Genomic DNA, 19,512 nt, shown 5'->3' with positions numbered 1-19,512 from the left:
CTGCTATGTAAGGTAAACTCAAAACAGTAATTAACGGAAAGATGCCTAATTACTATAGCTGATTTTTCATTCCTTCCCGCTTTCTTTGAGGAATATAACTGCATTCCAAATTTACACAGAATAATTGTGAAAGTGCTTTATTCTTTTTTCAAATAAATCTATCTTAACAATGGGGTTTTTTAAATAAAGAAAATTTGGTCTCAAATACTAAAATGACTTTTCTAGCATACTTGCAAAACAACGCTTATGCATTGAAATCAGCCTTAAAAATAAAATATATGTATTACTACCCAAAGGTCCTTGGGTACTACACTAATATTCAAAAAGAAACTATATAACGAAAGACAGTTAACGTTCTTTTTTTTTTTTTGGCTGCACTGCAAGGCTTGCAGGATCTTAGTTCCTCAATTAGGGATTGAACCTGCACCCTCAGCAGTGAAAGTGGTGTGGAGTCCTAACCACAAGACTGCCAGCAAATTCCCCTAAAATTTGAATTTTTTTTTTTTTGGTCTACATTTTCCTATTGGCTATCAGCTCAGTTGCTCAGTCATGTCCAATTCTTTGCAACCCCAGGGACTGCAGCACACCAGGCTTCCCTGTCCATCACCAACTCCCAGAGCTTGCTCAAACTCAGGTCCACTCAATCAGTGATGCCATCCAACCATCTCATGATCTGTCACCCCCTCCTCCTTCGGCCCTCAGTCTTCCCCATCATCAGGGTCGTTTCTAATGAGTCACTTCTAGTGGGGAGCGGGACACAATTCAACCCCCAGCACCACATGTGAAATGACTCAGCAAGGGAATGAAGAGAAGCACTTGGAAAGGCCAGCTTCCACTCAGCGCACTGACATTTGTCGCACATACAACGGAAGCAAGCTCCAAGGTGTGAGGACTAAAACCGTGCTCTGTGTTGCTGGTGGAAGCAGTGAAATTTGAGATTTAATGCAAAAGGCACTGAAGTATATCTATGGAGTTCAAGTGGAAAATTCAAAGAGCTTTCTTTCTACCTGAAGACCTGAGGGTGCTTCACACATTTAAAGAAGGCTCAGAATACCCATGAGAAACAGATAATAACACAGCCCCCTCAAAAAAAATGAGCAAAGAAGCCAGAGGGTGTTGACATGTTAGTAGCAATAAATGTCTTGAGGTTTCATTTATTTATTTTTAACATAGCCTGTAAATTAAGTTTAGCAGATCTGTAGTGATGTGAGTCAGAGAAGGCAATGGCACCCCACTCCAGCAGTCTTGCCTGGAAAATCCCATGGATGGAGGAGCCTGGTAGGCTGCAGTCCATGGGGTTGCTAAGAGTCAGACACAACTGAGCGACTTCACTTTCACTTTCATGCACTGGAGAAGGAAATGGCAGCCCACTCCAGTGTTCTTGCCTGGAGAATCCCAGGGACGGGGGAGCCTGGTGGGCTGCCGTCCACGGGGTCGCACAGAGTCGGACACGACTGAAGTGACTTAGCATAGCATAGTGATGTGAGTCAGGATCTTTCACAAAACACCTAATTGGTAATTACCCTAATCCTCCCAATGAATATGTTTATCACCATCTGTCATATATAGATAAAAAATAAACAAAAAGAATAAAATATTGACCTGATGGATTAGTGACATTTGGAAACTCTTAAAAGAGCAATAATACTGCATTAATTTTCTCTACCAGGCAATAAATCAGGCATGTCAATATCCTGTAATCTTGTAACAATTTAAATAGTATGAGACAATCTTAGCACGTAGCAAGGCCCATCACATGATTGTACAAAATACCTAACACATAAGGCTTCTTTTTGTTTTTATGTCAATGAAGAAATATGCTTTTGGATTCATATTAGCTCAGAATTAGGATGAATGTTTACTAGCCAGATTTAGATGGATGCTTTATAAAGATTTCATCCAATATTTCCAAAGGAGCAGTACTTATTCAAAATTATGATATGACCCTACAATTCTATTTCAGAATACACTGTTCAGTTTACCCCATTTCTACCCAATGAAACACAGGAGAGTCACGCTGTAAAGCACTCCAGCCTCAACAGGAACATGCAGTATGATAATGCTACAACCACTTGATTCCTCCTAAAGAAAGAAGTCTGTCATGAAATCAGTCAAGCCTGACCACGGGAAAGAGCACAATGCCTCTTGGAGGTGGTGAGTTCTTCCAGGCACCAAGCCTACTGGGTCAAAACTACTGCAGATATGTGTTTCAATAACACATTAAGTTGGAGCTACCATCCGAGGGACTGAAAGGAAATGTTGTTGCTGTGAGAAGCAGAGTGGTGCCCTCAATCCAGCTGAGAGCAAGGCTACACAGAAAAACATTACACACCAAGAACATACACAAAAATTGTGAACAAAACAATCTTACTGGCTAAATGGGACCTGTTTGAGTAAACTATCCCAACATGAATTTTCTTGCAACCGAGCAACAGAAATGATACCATAATTCGATGGATCAGAAAACCCACTGAGACTCTTAACACCTTTAATGTATATGTACACACATACTTTTATTCCTGGAAATACTGTTCCGATATGAAGCCCAATGTTTTTAGACTTCTCTATTTTCTAAAGCACCTGGAAAGTGTCAGTACTTGCAGAGCATATCTTCAGGAATGACACATCAATACAGAGCTAAGCACCAACTTCCTTACCTTCCAGAGGTCAGGGGATCCTTCCACAAGTTTTGCTTTGATATGACTGTATTTTAGAGCCAAATGCAAACACTCAGTTCCAAATTCCAAGTCATAGTCACTACACTGGGTAGGAAGAAAAAAGAATTAAGAAGTTAAAATATAATATTAAATAATCTTTCAATTTCATAATCAACTACATCTAGAAAAGAACCCAGAGAATTCACGAACTCTTTAATTAGCCACTGATTAATCAAGTTAAATTAATCTTCTTCATGCCCTAAAAGCCAAATGAAACCAATAGAAAATAGAAATATTGCAATCATGTTTTTAACTTCCTAAAGAGTTTCAATGAAAGTTGCTCAGTCATTTCTGACTCTTTGAGACCTCATAGACTGTAGCACGCCGGGCTCCCCTGTCCATTGGAAGCTCCAGGCAAGAATACTGGAGTGGGTAGCCATTCCCTTCTCCAAGGGATCTCCCCAACCCAAAGATTGAACCTGGGTCTCCAACTTTGCAGGAAGATTCTTTACCATTTGAGCTCAGGTGTCAGATAAATACAATACTTTATTTCCTTTGCTCAAAAACTACATTTCCAAACATGTTTGTAAAATGCTTAAAGGTATGACTGAGGATTACCATATCAGAACTTAATTTAACAAATATTCAGTTCAGTCGCTCAGTTGTGTCCAACTCTTTGCGATCCCATGAATCGCAGCACGCCAGGCCTCTCTGTCCATCACCAACTCCCAGAGTTTACTAAAACTCATATCTATCAAGTCAGTGATGCCACCCAGCAATCTAATTCTCTGTTGTCCCCTTGTCCTCCTGCCCCCAAGCCCTCCCAGCACCAGAGTCTTTTCCAATGAGTCAACTCTTCACATGAGGTGGCCAAAGTACTGGAGTTTCAGCTTTTCAGCATCATTCCTTCCAAAGAACAACCAGCACTGATCTCTTTTAGGATGGACTGATTGGATCTCCTTGCAGTCCAAGGGACTCTCAAGAGTCTTCTCCAACACCACAGTTCAAAAGCATCAATTCTTCAGTGCTCAGCCTTCTTCACAGTCCAAGTCTCACATCCATACATGACCACAGGAAAAACCATAGCCTTGACTAGACGAACCTTTGTTGGCAACGTAACGTCTCTGCTTTTCAATATGCTATCTAGGTTGGTCATAACTTTCCTTCCAAGGAGTAAGCGTCCTCTAATTTCATGGCTGCAGTCACCATTTGTAGTGATTTTGGAGCCCAGAAAAATAAAGTCTGACACTGTTTCCACTGTTTCCCCATCTATTTGCCATGAAGTGATGGGACCAGATGCCATGATCTTAGTTTTCTGAATGTTGAGCTTTAAGCCGACTTTTTCACTCTCCTCTTTCACTTTCATCAAGAGGCTTTTTAGTTGCTCTTCACTTTCTGCCATAAGGGTGGTGTCATCTGCATATCTGAGGTTATTGATATTTCTCCTAGCAATCTTGATTCCAGCTTGTGCTTCTTCCAGTCCAGCGTTTCTCATGATGTACTCTGCATATAAGTTAAATAAGCAGGGTGACAATATACAGCCTTGACACACTCCTTTTCCTATTTGGAACCAGTCTGTTGTTCCATGTCCAGTTTTAACTGTTGCTTCCTGACCTGCATATAGGTTTCTCAAGAGACAGGTCCAGTGGTCTGGTATGCCCATCTCTTTCAGAATTTTCCACAGTTTATTGCGATCCACACAGTCAAAGGCTTTGGCATTGTCAATAAAGCAGAAATAGATGTTTTTCTGGAATTCTCTGGCTTTTTCGACGATCCGGCAGATGTTGGAAATTTGATCTCTGGTTCCTCTGCCTTTTCTAAAACCAGCTTGAACATCAGGAAGTTCACAGTTCACATACTGCTGAAGCATGGCTTGGAGAATTTTGAGCATTACTTTACTAGTGTGTGAGATGAGTGCAATTGTGCGGTAGTTTGAGCATTCTTTGGCATTGCCTTTCTTTGGGATTGGAATGAAAACTGACCTTTTCCAGTCCTGTGGCTACTGCTGAGTATTCCAAATTTGCTGGCATATTGAGTGCAGCACTTTCACAGCATCATCTTTCAGGATTTGAAATACCTCAACTGGAATTCCATCACCTCCACTAGCTTTGTTTGTAGTGATGCTTCCTAAGGCCCACTTGACTTCACATTCCAGGATGTCTGACTCTAGTTGAGTGAGCACACCATTGTGGTTATCTGGGTCGTGAAGATCTTTTTTGTACAGTTCTTCTGTGTATTCTTGTCACCTCTTCTTAATATCTTCTGCTTCTGTTAGGTCCATACCATTTCTGTCCTTTATCAAGCCTATCTTTGCATGAAATGTTCCCTTGGTATATCTAATTTTCTTGAAGAGATCTCTAGTCTTTCCCATTCTGTTGTTTTCCTCTATTTCTTTGCACTGGTTGTTGAGGAAGGCTTTCTTATCTCTTCTTGCTATTCTTTGGAACTCTGAATTCAGATGCTCATATCTTTCCTTTTCTTTGCTTTTCGCTTCTTTTCACAGCTATCTGTAAGGCCTCCCCAGACAGCCATTTTGCTTTTTTTGCATTTTTTTCCCATGGGGATGGTCTTGATCCCTGTCTCCTATACAATGTCATGAACCTAACAAATATACCTATCCATAAAACCCCAAATCTCTTATATTTATACCAAAACACTGGCAGGTCACAGCTTTCTTATTGATATTTTAAATAACAACAGATCTTTTTAGATGATATATTTTGATTCTGAACATGGTACTGTATCAGTCTTCCATTATGAGAAAAAAAGAAAAGTGAACGCCTATCAAATTTAGTAAAATACAAATAATATTTTTTAACATTTTAGGCAGAACCATCCAAATGACCAACATAACGCAATTAAATAATGGTCACTGGGTATCTATCATGTCCAAGGTTTCTTTTAAGTACCAGCATATAAAGATAAATGAGACATGTTTTGTGTCCTCAAGGAACTCAGGTTTAAAAGAGGAAGCCGATCTATAACAAATATTTTGTAACAGAATGTGATAGATGGAGCATTAGCAGAAGATTTACAAGTAGACCAGGAAATACAGTATTTAATTCTACGTAAGGGTACTAGGGAAGCCCCGTTAGAGGAAATGGTCTCTCGTCTCTTTCTAAAGACTGAATCGGGACTTCCCTGGTGGTTCACTGGCTAAGACTCCACACTCCCAATGCAGGTGCGCTGAGCTCAATCCCTGGGCAGGGAACTAGATCCCACATACTGCAACTAAGACTTGGCACAGATAAATAAATACAGATTTTTTAAAAATAAAATAAAGACTGAATAAAACTCAAGGATAGGAATACTTTTCAGGCAAAAACTGCCCAACAAAGATACAGAAATTGTGGACATCTGCTGGATTTGCATTTTACCAACAGCACAACCATGACTTACCTGGTGGTTCAGATAGTAAAGAATCTGCCTGCAATGCAGGAGACCAGGGCTCAATCCCTACTTTGGGAGATCCCCTGGAGAAGGAAAAAGGAACCCACTCTAGTATTCATGCCTGGAGAATCCCACGTTCAGAGGAAATTGGCGGACTACAGTCCATGGGGTCACAAAGAGTCGGACATGACTGAGCAAATAACACACACACACAAGAGCATATCCATTTAAGAGAGACTGCAGGAAGGCAATAAATATGAATATGACATTTAGAACAGTTGCCAATCTTTATTGGAAATTACAAACCCTACATTTTAATGATTTGTGAAGTTAATATGACAAAATATATAACCAGCAAGTATATATCAGTTCAGTTCAGTTCAGTTGCTCAGTAGTGTCCGACTCTTTGCAACCCCATGAATCGCAGCACGCCAGGCCTCCCTGTCCATCACCGACTCCCAGAGTTTACTCAGACTCACGTCCATCGAGTCAATGATGCCATCCAGTGAGTCAGTGATGCCATCCAGCGAATAGAGTCCCAAATTAACGAGAACTATTTCAGTTTAAACCTCTATTCTTATAAACAACATAACATGACATTTTTAAAAAATGTCATGATATGTCCAATATACTATATAACATGACATTGAAGAAATCTAATTTCATCTTTAATATAGTATTATCAACACTTCAGTTCAGTTCAGTAGCTCAGTCATGTCGAACTCTTTGTGACCCCATGGACTGAAACATGCCAGGCTTCCCCATCCATCACAAACTCCCAGAGCTTACCCAAACTCATGTCCATCTGTCGGTAATGTCATCCAACCATCTCATCCTCTGTCATCCCCTTCTCCTCCCACCTTCAATTTTTCCCAGCATCAGGGTCCTTTCCAATGAGTCAGTTCTCCCCATTAAGTGGCCAAAGTATTGCAGTTTCAGCTTCAGCATCATCCTTCCAAAGAATATTCAGGACTGATTTCCTTTAGGATGGACTGGTTGGATTACCTTGCAGTCCAAAGGACTCTCAAGAGTCTTCTCCAACACCACAGTTCAAAAGCATCAATTTTTCAGCACTCAGCTTTCTTTATAGTCCAACTCTCACATCCTTACATGACTACTGGAAAAACCATAGCTTTGACTAGACAGACCTTTGTTGGCAAAGCAATGTCTCTGCTTTTTAATATGCTGTCTAGGTTGGTCATAACTTTCCTTCCAAAGAGCAAGGGTCTTTTAATTTCATGGCTGCAGTCATCATCTGCAGTGATTTTGGAGCCCCAAAAAATAAAGTCTGTCACTGTTTCCATTGTTTCCCCATCTATTTGCCATGACGTGATGGAACTGGATGCCATGATCTTAGTTTTCTGAATGTTTAGTTTTAAGCCAAGTTTCTCACTCTCCTCTTTCACTTTCATCAAGAGGATTTTTAGTTCTTCTTCACTTTCTGCCATAAGGGTGGTGTCATCTGCATATCTGAGGTTATTGATATTTCTCCCTGCATCTTGATTCCAGTTTGTGCTTCATCCAGCACAGCATTTCTCATGATGTACTCTGCATATAAGTTAAATAAGCAGGGTAACAATATACAGCCTTGACGTACTCCTTTCCCAATTTGGACCCCGTCTGTTGTTCCATATCTGGTTTTGTTGTGTCTTGACCTGCATACAGATTTCTCAGGAGGCAGGTCAGGTGGTCTGGTATTTCTATCTCTTGAAGAATTTTCCACAGTTTGTTGTGATCCACACAGTCAAAGGGTTTCACATAGTCAATAAAGCAGATACAGATGTTTTTCTGGAACTCTCTTGCTTTTTCAATGTTCCAACAGATGTTGGAAATTTGATCTTTGGTTCCTCTGCCTTTTCTAAATCCAGCTTGAACATCTGGAAGTTCACAGTTCGTGTACTGTTGAAGCCTGGTTTGGAGAATTTTGAGCACTACTTTGCTAGTGGGTGAGATGAGTGCAATTGGGCAGTAGTTTAAACATTCTTTAGCATTGCTTTTCTTTGGGACTGGAATGAAAATTGACCTTTTCCAGTCCTGTGGCCACTGCTGAGTATTCCAAATTTGCTGGCATATTGAGTGTAGCACTTTCACAGCATCATCTTTTAGGATCTGAAATAGCTCAACTGTAATTCCATCACCCCCAATAGCTTTGTTCATACCGATGCTTCCTAAGGCCCATTTGACTTTGCATTCCAGGATGTCTGGCTCTACGAGAGTGATCACACCATCATGGTTATCTGGGTCATGAAGTTATTTTTATATAGTTCTTCTGTGTATTTTTGCCACCTCTTCCTCATATCTTGTGCTTCTATTAGGTCCATACCATTTCTGTCCTTTATTGTGCCCATCTTTACTTAAAATGTTCCCTTGATATCTCTAATTTTCTTGAAGAGATCTCTAGTCTTTCGCATTCTATTGTTTCCCTCTATTTCTTTGCACTGGTCACTGAGGAAGGCTTTCTTATCTCTCCTTGCTATTCTTTGGAACTCTGCATTCAAATAGATATGTCTTTCCTTTTCTCCTTTGCCTTTAGCTTCCCTTCTTTTCTCAGCTATTTGTAAGGCCTCGTCAGATAACCATTTTGCCTTTTTGAATTTTTTTCTCTTGGGGATGGTCTTGATCACTGCCTCTTGTACAATGTCCCGAACCTCCATCCATAGTTCTTCAGGCACTTTGTCTATCACATATAATCCACTGAATCTATTTGTCACTTCCACTGTATAATCATAAGATATTTGATTTAGGTCATACCTGTAGCTACATACAAATAAATTATGCTTTAGTAAACTTTACCTGTCTCCTGAGAAACCTATATGCAGGTCAGGAAGCAACAGTTAGAACTGGACATGGAACAACAGACTGGTTCCAAATAGGAAAAGGAGTACGTCAAGGCTGAATATTGTCACCCTGCCTATTTAACTTATATGCAGAGTCCATCATGGGAAATGCTTGGTTGGATGAAGCACAAGCTGTAATCAAGACTGCAAGGAGAAATATCAACAACCTCAGATATGCAGATAATACCACTCTAATGTCAGAAAGCAAAGAGGAAATGAAGAGCCTCTCGATGAGGCTGAAAGAGGAGAGTGAAAAACCTGGCCTGAAACTCAACATTCAAAAAAAATTAAATCATGGCATCTGGTCCCATCACTTCATGGCAAGTAGATGGGGGAAAGGTGGAAGAAGTGACACTTGTTATTTTCTTGGGCTCCAAAATCACTGCAGATGGTGACCACAGCCATGGACTTAAAAGAAGCTTGCTCCTTGGGAGGAAAGACATGACAATCCTAGACAGCATGTTAAAAAGCAGAGACATCACTTTGCCAATAAAGGTCCTTATAGTAAAAAGCTATTGTTTTTCCAGTACTCATGTACAGAGGTGAAAGTTGGACCATAAAGAAGGCTAAGGTAAGTCACTTCAGTCGTGTCTGACTCTGTGCGACCCCATAGACGGCAGCCCACCAGGCTCCTCCGTCCCTGGGATTCTCCAGGCAAGAACACTGGAGTGGGTTGCCATTTCCTTCTCCAAAAGAAGGCTAAGTACTAAAAAATTGATGTTTTTGAATTGTGGTACTGTAGAAGACTCTTGAGAGTCCCTTGGACTGCAAGATCAAACCAGTCAATCCTAAAGGAAATCAACCCTGAATATTCATCAGAAGGGTTGTTGCTGACACTCCAATACTTTGGCCAACTGATGCAAAGGGCTCACACATTGGAAAAGACCCTGATGCTGAAAAAGACTGAAGGCAAAAGAAGAAGGAAGCAGTAGAAGATGGGACGGTTAGATAGCATCACCAACTCAATGCATATGAATCTAAGTAAACTTCAGGAAATTGTGAAGGACAGAGAAGCTTGGCATACTGCAGTCCACGAGGTAGCAAAAAGTTGGACATGACTTAGTGCCTAAACAACAACAAAATCTCCACATTCTATTAATAATTCCAACATCTGCACAATCTCATCTAGTAGTATGCAAGTAAGGCCAATCTACAGTTAAAATAACTATTTTTGGTTAAATCCCAAAGTGAAGTGAAAGTCACTCAGATGGGCTTCCCTGGTGGCTCAGATGGTAAAGAATCTGCCTGCAATGCATGAGACCTGGGTTCAGTCCCTGGGTTGGCAAAGGCTAACCACTCCAGCATTCTGTCCTAAAGAATTTCATGGACTGTACAGTCCACGGGGTTGCAAAGAATTGGACATGACTGAGTGACTTTCACTTCTCTCTCTCTCTCTCTCTCTCTAAACTCCAAAGAAGACTACCAATAACCCTTTTCCTGCCTCTCTTTCCAGATGCAGAATACTGAACATATTCATGGACAGCCTTAGAAGTGCTCACAAAGTGCATACTGAGAAAAACAGCTTCTTTCTTCCCATCTCAGGAATGAGAAGTACTTGATGCTGTGCTCCTGCCAGTCACATGATGCACCAACCAAGAATGGCAACAGTTTACCAAGTGCAAGAAGTCTTCAGGACTCCAATCAACAGAGCCAGTAGGAAACAAAGGAAATGATGGATCAGATACTTCCAAAGCATACACCAAAACAGAAACTGAGCGATCTTGGCAGAAATACTCTGAATCTGTCATTCACTGTATAGAATAAGTTTACAACTATTTATGGGGTTTGGGGGCTTTCCTGATAGCTCAGTTGGTAAAGAATCCACCTGCAATGCAGCAAACCCCAATTTGATTCCTGGGCTGGGAAGATCCACTGAAAGGATAGGCTGCCCACTCCAGTATTCTTGGGCTTCCCCAGTGCCTCAGATGGTAAAGAATCTGCCTGCAAAGCAGAAGATCTGGGTTCGATCCCTAGGTTGGGAAGATCCCCTGGAGAAGGGAAAGGCTACCCACTCCAGTATTTTGGCCTAGAGAATTACATGGACTGTAGTCCATGGGGTCTCAAAGAGCTGGACACGACTCAGCAACTTTCACTTCAATTATGGGGTTTTGGTAATGTTTTTGCATTAAACCTTACTTCTATGGTTACCTCAAAAAAGTGCATACTTCATGACAAATTAAAATCTGAATTTGTTTCTCAAGAATGTGGATGATGATTTCTACTGCCTAGGATATGAAAAGCTAGCGAAAGTGATGCTCATTTCAAGAACAAAAGAAAAAAGCAGATAAACTACAAAAACAGAACTTTTTCTTGAAACCATCAGAGCTGAGGTCACAGGATAACTGAGTAGCACTAAATCTAAGAAAAGGCATCCTCCTCCAAGAAGTAGAAGATGCCATCACCAGCTCACCTACAGCAGAACACAAAAGGGAGAAACATCAGGTCCCATACAGACAATAAGATAAAATCTCCTAAAAATTTCAACAAACTATAAATACTGAATAGAGGCAATTAGGAGAATATAGAACCTCTGGGAAATACAAACACAACATGAGCTAATACCCCATTCAGACTTTTCTTTAGCAACCCAACTGGGTGCTCATCAAATTCTAAACTCAACGTAATCACTAGACAAATGCTTTATAAGGTAAGAGTAAGAAGTCAATAGGAATAAAAGGGAGTCATAAAATGAAAAATACAAAGGCAGACAGAAAAAAGAAAAGGAACAAAAATAAAGCAACCAGCAAGATGTTAGATTTTAATCAAGTAAGTTCAGTTTGTAAATCATCCTCCTGCAATGCAGGAGACCTGGGTTCAATTCCTGGGTCGGGAAGATCCCCTGGAGAAGGCAATGGCAACACACTCCAGTATTCTTGCCTGGAGAATCCCATCGACAGAGGAGCCTGGTGGGCTACAGTCCATGGGGTCTCAAAGAGTCAGACAAGACTGAGCGACTAAACTACCACCAAATTAATTAAGGTGTAGCTGCACAAAATGTGGACATTATCCAGCATGGGGGCCATAGTGTTATCACTGATCACATGAAAAACACACAAATATGTAGATGCTGAGAATCCTCTGCCTCCCTAAACCAGGAGCTCAAAATAGCATTAATAATATTCTCCTATCAATAACCTCAGATATGCAAATGATACCATCCTTATGGCAGAAAGCAAAGAAGAACTGAAGAGCCTCTTGATGAAAGTGAAAGTGGAGAGTGAAAAAGTTGGCTTAAAGCTCAACATTCAGAAAACTTAGATCATGGCATCTGATCCTATCACTTCATGGCAAATATATGGGGAAACAATGGAAACAGTGACAGACTTTATTTTTGGGGGCTCCAAAATCACTGCAAATGGTGACTGCAGCCATGAAATTAAAAGACCCTTGCTCCTTACAAGAAAAGTTATGACCAACCTGGACAGCATATTAAAAAGCAGAGACATTACTTTGCCAACAAAGGTCTGTCTAGTCAAAGCTATGGTTTTTCCGGTAGTAATATAAGGATGTGAGAGTTGGACTATAAAGAAAGCTGAGCACTGAAGAATTGACACTTTTGAACTGTGTTGTTGGAGAAGACTCTTTAGAGTCCCTTGGACTGCAAGGATATCCAACCAGTCCATCCTAAAGGAAATCAGTCCTGAATATTCATTGGAAGGACTGATGCTGAAGCTGAAACTCCAATACTTTGGCCACCTGATGCGAAGAACTGACTCTTTTGAAAAGATCCTGATGCTGGGAAAGACTGAAGGCAAGAGGAGAAGGGGAGGACAGAGGATGAGATGGTTGGATGGCATCACCAACTCAATGGTCATGAGTTTGAGTGGACTCCGAGAGTTGGTGACAGACAGGGAGGCCTGGTGTGCTACAGTCCATGGGGTCGCAAAGAGTTGAACACATCTGAGCAACTGGACTGAGCTGATATTATCCTCAGGTATAACCCCTTGGCACACTATTTACTGTCCAGCCCAGTCACCTTAGAATGAAATTCACAATCAACAGCCACTCCCCACCATAAAACTCACAAAGTACAACCAATCACCAACATATACACATGAACAGAAAAGCCACTTATAACTGAAATGCAAGGTAAGACTAACATTAAAGATAAGGTCAAAATGTCAAAAAATGTTTTGGAGAAACTAGAAACTACACAGTCAACAAAGGTTTAACAGTCCCAGAATAATAGTGTTTATACTTGTAAAATAAGGATAATATTCAGAAGGGTAGAAAACAGAAAAACATAATGAGTCAAAGTCCAATATGTTAATAAAAATCAGAAGAACGTAAAGGTCTGGAGAAGCAAACAACCAAATAATTTTTAATTGCAGTAATAAGGAACGAGTCCTCAAATTTAAACAATCTTAAAGAATATAGATGCCAATAGATGAAAACACACCAAATCCAATTAACAAAAACAAAACGTCTCTTGTAAAGAAGCAGGAATCCAAACTGGACAAGACTACTTAACAGCCAACAATGAAAATCAGATAAATAGTGGAAGGGTTTCTTCATAATTTAGAAGATAGTGATTGTCAATATAAAATCAAAAAGCTATATATCCTGTCTGAAGGCAGAATATGGACTTACAGAAACACTGAAAGTCTCAGTAGAATTTTAGTTCCTATGTACTTTTTCAATCTAGGTTTCTTAACAGGCTACTTTTTTTTAAGAGTTTTAGGTTCAGAGCAAAATTGAGCAGAAAGTACAGCTAGTTCCCATATACTGCCATCCCCACATATACATAGGCTCCCTCGCTAACAAAATCGTACACCAGAGCGGTGCACTGAACCTACATACTACTACTACTAAGGCTGACTCTGTGCGACCCCATAGACGGCAGCCCACCAGGCTCCCCGTCCCTGGGATTCTCCAGGCAAGAACACTGGAGTGGGTTGCCATTTCCTTCTCTGATGCAGGAAAGTGAAAAGTGAAAGTGAAGTCGCTCCTACCTGAAGCCAACAGTTTACATTAGGGTTCACTCTTAGTGTTTCACATTCTACACATTGTAACAAGTGTATAGTGGCATGTACCCACCACAATGGTAACATATAGGATACCTTCACTGCACTAAAAATTCTTTGTTCTCCTATTCATCCTCCTCTGTTCTCCCAATTCCGTGCAACTAATTAACTCTTTCCTGTACCGATAGTTTTGTCTTTTCCAGAAGTCACATATCTGGAATCAAATAGTATGTGGTCTGCTCAGACTGGTCTATTTCACTTGGTAATATATATTAAAAGTGCCTCCACGCCTTTCATGACTTGAATTATTTTTAGCACTAGATAATATTCCATTATCTGGAAGTACCACAGTGTCTGTGTGTATAAGGAAATCTCGGTTGCTCCCAAGTTTTGGTGACTAGGAATAAAGCAGGTACAAATATTGAAGTGTAGGCTTTTGTATAGATACAAACTTTCCACTTATTTCAGTAAATACAGAGAAGTGCAACTGCTGTATCATATGCTAAGAGTATGTTTAGTTTTGTAAGAAACTGTCAAATTGTCTTCCCAAGTGGATGTGCCATTTTGCATTATCACCAGCAATGAATTCTGTATGAAAATGTGAATTAAAAGAACAATGAGATATCACTATACATCTATTAGAATGGCTGAAATCCAGAACACTGACAATATCCAGAGTTGGTGATGAGGTGGAGTATCAAAATCTCAGGTTCAATACAATCCCTATCAAAATACCAATGCCATTTTTCAAAGAAAGAACAAATAATTTAAAAACTCCTATGGGAACACAAAAGACCCTGAATAGCCAAAACAACGTTGAGAAAGAATGGCAACGCTGGAGGTATCATACGCCCTGATTTCAAACTATATTACACAGCTATGGTAAAAAGAAAAAAAAGAAAAAAAAAAAACCAATATGGTACTGGCATGAAAACACCTAGTTTAAAAGAACAGAATAGCGAGCCCAGAAATAATGATAGTGATAGGCTGTCACTATCATTTAATTGACGCCAAAGAAGACAATAATATACAACGGAGAAAACACAGTCGTGCTGGGAAAACTAGTCAGCTACATGCAGATGAATAAAACTAGAACATTTCCTTATACCATATACAAAAATAAACTCAAAATGTATTAAAGTCTTAAATGTAAGACTGGAAACCAAAAAACCTCTAGAAGAAAACATAGGAACACTCTTTCACATAAATTGTGAAAGCTTTGGGTTTGTTTTTTTTTTTTTCCTCTACCTCCTAATGCAAGGAAACAAAAACAAATAAACTGGACCTACTTAAACTTAAAAGCTTTTGCACAGCAAAGGAAACTTTTGACAAAATTAAATGACAACCTCCTGAATGGGAGAAAATACCTGCAAACAATGTGACTGATAAAAGGTTAATATCCAAAATATATAACCAGCTCATATAAACCATCAAAAATTCAAACAACTCAATTTAAAAAAAATAGGCTGAAGACCTGGAGAGCCATTTTTCCAAACAAAACCTATAGGTAATCAACAGGCACAGGAAAGATGCTCAGCATTGCTGATTAGAGAAATGCAAAACAAAACCAGAATGAGATATCACCTCACACTTCTCAGAATGGCTATCATCAAAAAGATTACAAATTACAAACTGCTGGCAAGGATGTAGCAAAAAGAGAACTTTGTGTGTTGTAGACAGGAATGTAAATTGGTATAGCTACTGTAGACAACAATAAGAAGGTTTCTCAGAATGTGAACATAGAACCACTGTGAGTGTGAGTGCTGAGTCACTTCACTCGTGTCTCTTTGCAACCCTATGGGCTGTAGCCCGCCTGGTTCCTTTGTCCATGGGATTTTCCAGACAAGAATACTGGAGTGGGTTGCCATTTCCTACTCCACTGTGTCTGCCTGTTTCAAGACACCAATCTGTCCTGTTATCTCACTTCTCCGTTAGATTTAAGACACGTTTTTTATTTTTCAGTTTGTTTAGCTTTGTACTGTTAGGATAGGGTGATCATTTCTAAGTTCCTTACACGCCTGGGAAAGCAGAAGTTCCCCACATACTCTTTCTCAGAAGATGGGGATGTGCTCCACAAACTTGGGGAGCACAGTGAGAAAAGGGAAGACATAGGATGCAGGAAGCAAGATATTCTAATAGGTGAGGAAAAAAGAGAATTGCCAGGAGAGTGGGGAGGAACAGTCTCAAGGCAATTGCTATGCAGGAGGCAGAGTGACAAAACAGGTAACGGGAATTGTAGTTCCGCAGATGGATGCCTGCAGATGGAAAATAAAAGGTTAAGAATGAATCTGCATCCCTTCAGAAGGTCTCAGGAGAACCTGTTTGCCTCTGAGAAGAAAGACTAAGGGACAAGGTTAACATGAAGATTTAATTTTCACCCTTGACATGTGCACATGGTCCTTGCTCTTACTGGAAAAAAACTTGATACAGTATTTATGTAGTATAATAATAATATGCAATATAATTGTTATATTCTCAAGAAATATATGCTTTCAAGAGTTAAGATTTTGTTTCCAAACATATATATTTAATGCTTTCAGCAAATCAATCTGATGTCCTGGTAATAATTAAGTTGCAGAGCATTTAAAGCTCTGAGCATGCAGATCTAAAAACAATATGTCTACTATAAAATATTAAATCTGGTTAGCATCATGATAAACATGGGATAGTTCTCCTCAATTTGTTCCCATTCTTACTTTTTTTCTAGCAGTAATTTAAAGCAATCTGCAAACTGTGCATTAAGATTCATAACAAGTCCATAGATGGGGCTGTGCTTAATTAATGAAAGTATATGTGTACTTGACTGAACTTGATGCATTGTTGCCAAGTGGTTAGGAGCATTGATGTTGAAGTCAAAAAGACTTGGGTTCCAACTCTGTTCTTCTACATAACAAGTTATCTGACTGGAGAGAAAATACTTAAACAAGTCTGTACCTCAAGCTTCTTCCATTTTCAGAAGTGGAGAATAAAAACTACTGAAAAGAACTAGCATAATAGCCATGTGAGGTGTCTGGCATAGTGTCTAGTCTATGGTTATTCCTTGATAAAGTCTAGATAGTTAGGGGCTATAAATATAGTTAACCATACAAATTAAGGGCTTCCCTAGTGGCTCAGACAGTAAAGAATCCGCCTACAATGCGGGAGTCCTGGGTTCAATCCCTAGGTTGGGAATATCCCCTGGAGGAGGGCATGGCAACCCACTCCAGTAATCTTGCCTGAGAATACCCATGGACAGAGGAGCCTGGTGGGCCACAGTCCACAGGGTCGCAGAGAGTCAGACACGACTGAGTGACTAAGCACAGCACGTACAAATTAAGGTTTGAAAGCGAAACTGAAACTGTTAGTCATTCAGTCATGTCCGACTCTTTGTAACCCCATGGACTATAACCTGCCAGGCTCCTCTGCCAACAGAATTCTTCAGGCAAGAAAACTGGAGCTGACTGCCATTCCCTTCTCCAGGGGATCTTCACGACCCAGGGATCAAACCCAGGTCTCCCACACTGCAGGCAGATTCTTTACTATCTGAGCCACCAGGGAGCCCCAAATCAAGATTTAAAAAGTAGTTACTCAGTAATAGCTATTCAGTAATATCTAATGGCTATATAGGGTTCTATGTTTTCTGTAGTGATTCTGGGGGTAACTCTGAAATTGTGTACAACCTTTTCCTTCTACTTTCCTCACGCTTAGTTTCCATTAAGAAAAACGGAAGACACACTGGCAGTGAAACTGGAAGAATAAAGATAAAATCGAAAAAAAAAAAAAAAAGGTTTAAAGTATAATTTTATTCTCACTTGTGGCAATGACAAACATAGGCTCTTCTCATTTTGTTTCATTCTATAAATCACATATAGTTGGTAGCTTTTGTTATGTGTATATTCTTTTTCCATCTTTTCTATGTAGTAGTTAAGTGACTACTGTCAAATAGCTTGCAATATACCTCTTGCGCTGTTCAGCCAGTCTCCATGGACCATCATCCTGGAGTTAACTACCTCCTCCGCTGCCCATTCCCCTGTACCATCCCGTTTTGCTGCAAATTCATTACTTATAGAGTCCTCACTTCCTAGATATGAAAGAACACCCATTTCTCACCATCACTCTCAAGTGCTTTCTCCTGATTTTCCCAACCACCACTACTTCAGGCAGGATTAACATTCCAGACCCTTGCACCTCTCTTGCTGTGCAAACCCTCTGTCCCTCCAAAGTGCGCGCCATCTCAACAAATCTTCCAGTCTTCAAAACTGTCGTCTGTCACTACTTCATAGGCTCTGCCATTTCAGACATGTGGGATCAGTCCTCCATTTTGCTCAAATTACCAACATTATACTGGCTGAATCCAAGGTCCATGTGCACAAACTTTAAATATTCTAGCCATTTCCTTGCTAGACTTTATTTTCACCTGAACAACTAATTTCTGTTGTGGAGAACTTTATTTTTACCTTCAGCTGAGACTCCTCTGAAACTTTTCATTTCATAATCCAATCTGACTGGAACTTTCAACCATCATTTCTCTTACTCTCCTCTCCCAGTGACCCTGAATGAGGCATCCAATCCTGTAAAACCTCCACTGGTTCTTGATTAGCTCATGCTCATTTTTCTAGACTGTCCTTCATCATCCAGGAGACTATGGTTGAAGGCACAGAAAATTTTATTACTAGCACCCCAACTGCCTTGATCATTTGTCCATCCACTAGATTTCCTCTATAAACTCCAAGTACAAAATCATGTCATCTGTTTTCTAAATTTTTAGTTCATAGATTTCAGTTATCAAAGTACATAGTGCAAAGAACCAACTATCTCTACCAGATTTGTTATGAAAAAGTCAACCTCACTCCCTTTGCTCTACTTTGTCTTCACCATAGGCAATCACTTTTCCTTCTTTCAGTTAAGCCTCTAATATTCATTTCCATGTGTAACAAGTCAACTACTGTGTGCTGTGCTTAGTCCAACTCATTGTGACCCCATGGACTGTAGCCCGCCAGGCTCCTCTGTCCATGGGGATTCTCCAGGCGAGAACACTGAAGTGGGTTGTCATCACTTCCTCCAGGGGATCTTCCTTGCCCAGGGATCGAACACAGGTCTCCTGTGCTGCAGGCAGATTCCTTACCATCTGAGCCACTGGGAATTAACAAATATACAAATCTCAGTAGCACACAGCAATCGACTTCTTTCTCACACACAGCTGTGGGATGGCTGAGGCTGACTGTGCTGTAAACTGCAGGACTGTAGGTTGGCTGTGGCACTTCTGATCCGTGGGTCACACACTACAGGTCACACTGGAGGGACAGAGACCAGACTGTGCCTTCCTTAGGACAACAGATGCAACAAAGGGCAAACCCAACAGCAGAGGCACATTTATGCCTCTATCTACATCTCCTCTGCAAAAATCTCAAAGCAAGCTAGCAGGCTCAATCCAGAATCAAGGAACAGAGAAAGACTTCACTTACCAGGAGGACACAGTAAAGGTAAAAAGCAGAATACTGTCAGGCCTGAACAATTGAAATAGTTTACTATCACACCATCTCTCTAAAGAACATACAGCTCTATTTTCTGAGTTAGCCCGCAGATATAGAAGAATTGTGTCTCCTCTCCTCCCCGCATCACAATACATACCAACACTTCCTGTTTCCCATGCCTTCAGTATCTTAATTTTTGGTTACATCGAGT

General features: G+C 40.3%; 1 protein-coding gene across 32 annotated transcripts in view; it reads right to left on the bottom strand.

Moving 5' to 3' along the window:
* Nucleotides 1–19,512, bottom strand: part of CRPPA (CDP-L-ribitol pyrophosphorylase A) — a 388,463-nt gene that overhangs the window by 268,680 nt on the left and 100,271 nt on the right. For all 32 annotated transcript variants that reach the window (XR_015162880.1, XR_015162881.1, XR_015162886.1 and 29 more), the window contains one exon: nucleotides 2,658–2,762. Coding sequence is in view for 25 of the 32 variants with exons in the window: in XM_086397547.1 (XP_086253673.1) it covers nucleotides 2,658–2,762 (105 nt within the window). In the remaining 7 variants the exon portion in view is untranslated. The remainder of the gene's footprint in view (nucleotides 1–2,657; nucleotides 2,763–19,512) is intronic.

Source organism: Bos grunniens, chromosome 4 (genome assembly GCF_055505025.1).
Source record: "Bos grunniens cultivar Pamir isolate PY7600 chromosome 4, Bosgru_T2T1.0, whole genome shotgun sequence".
NCBI classification, from domain to species: Eukaryota; Metazoa; Chordata; class Mammalia; order Artiodactyla; family Bovidae; genus Bos; species Bos grunniens.
This window is presented reverse-complemented; position numbering and strand designations above follow the sequence as displayed.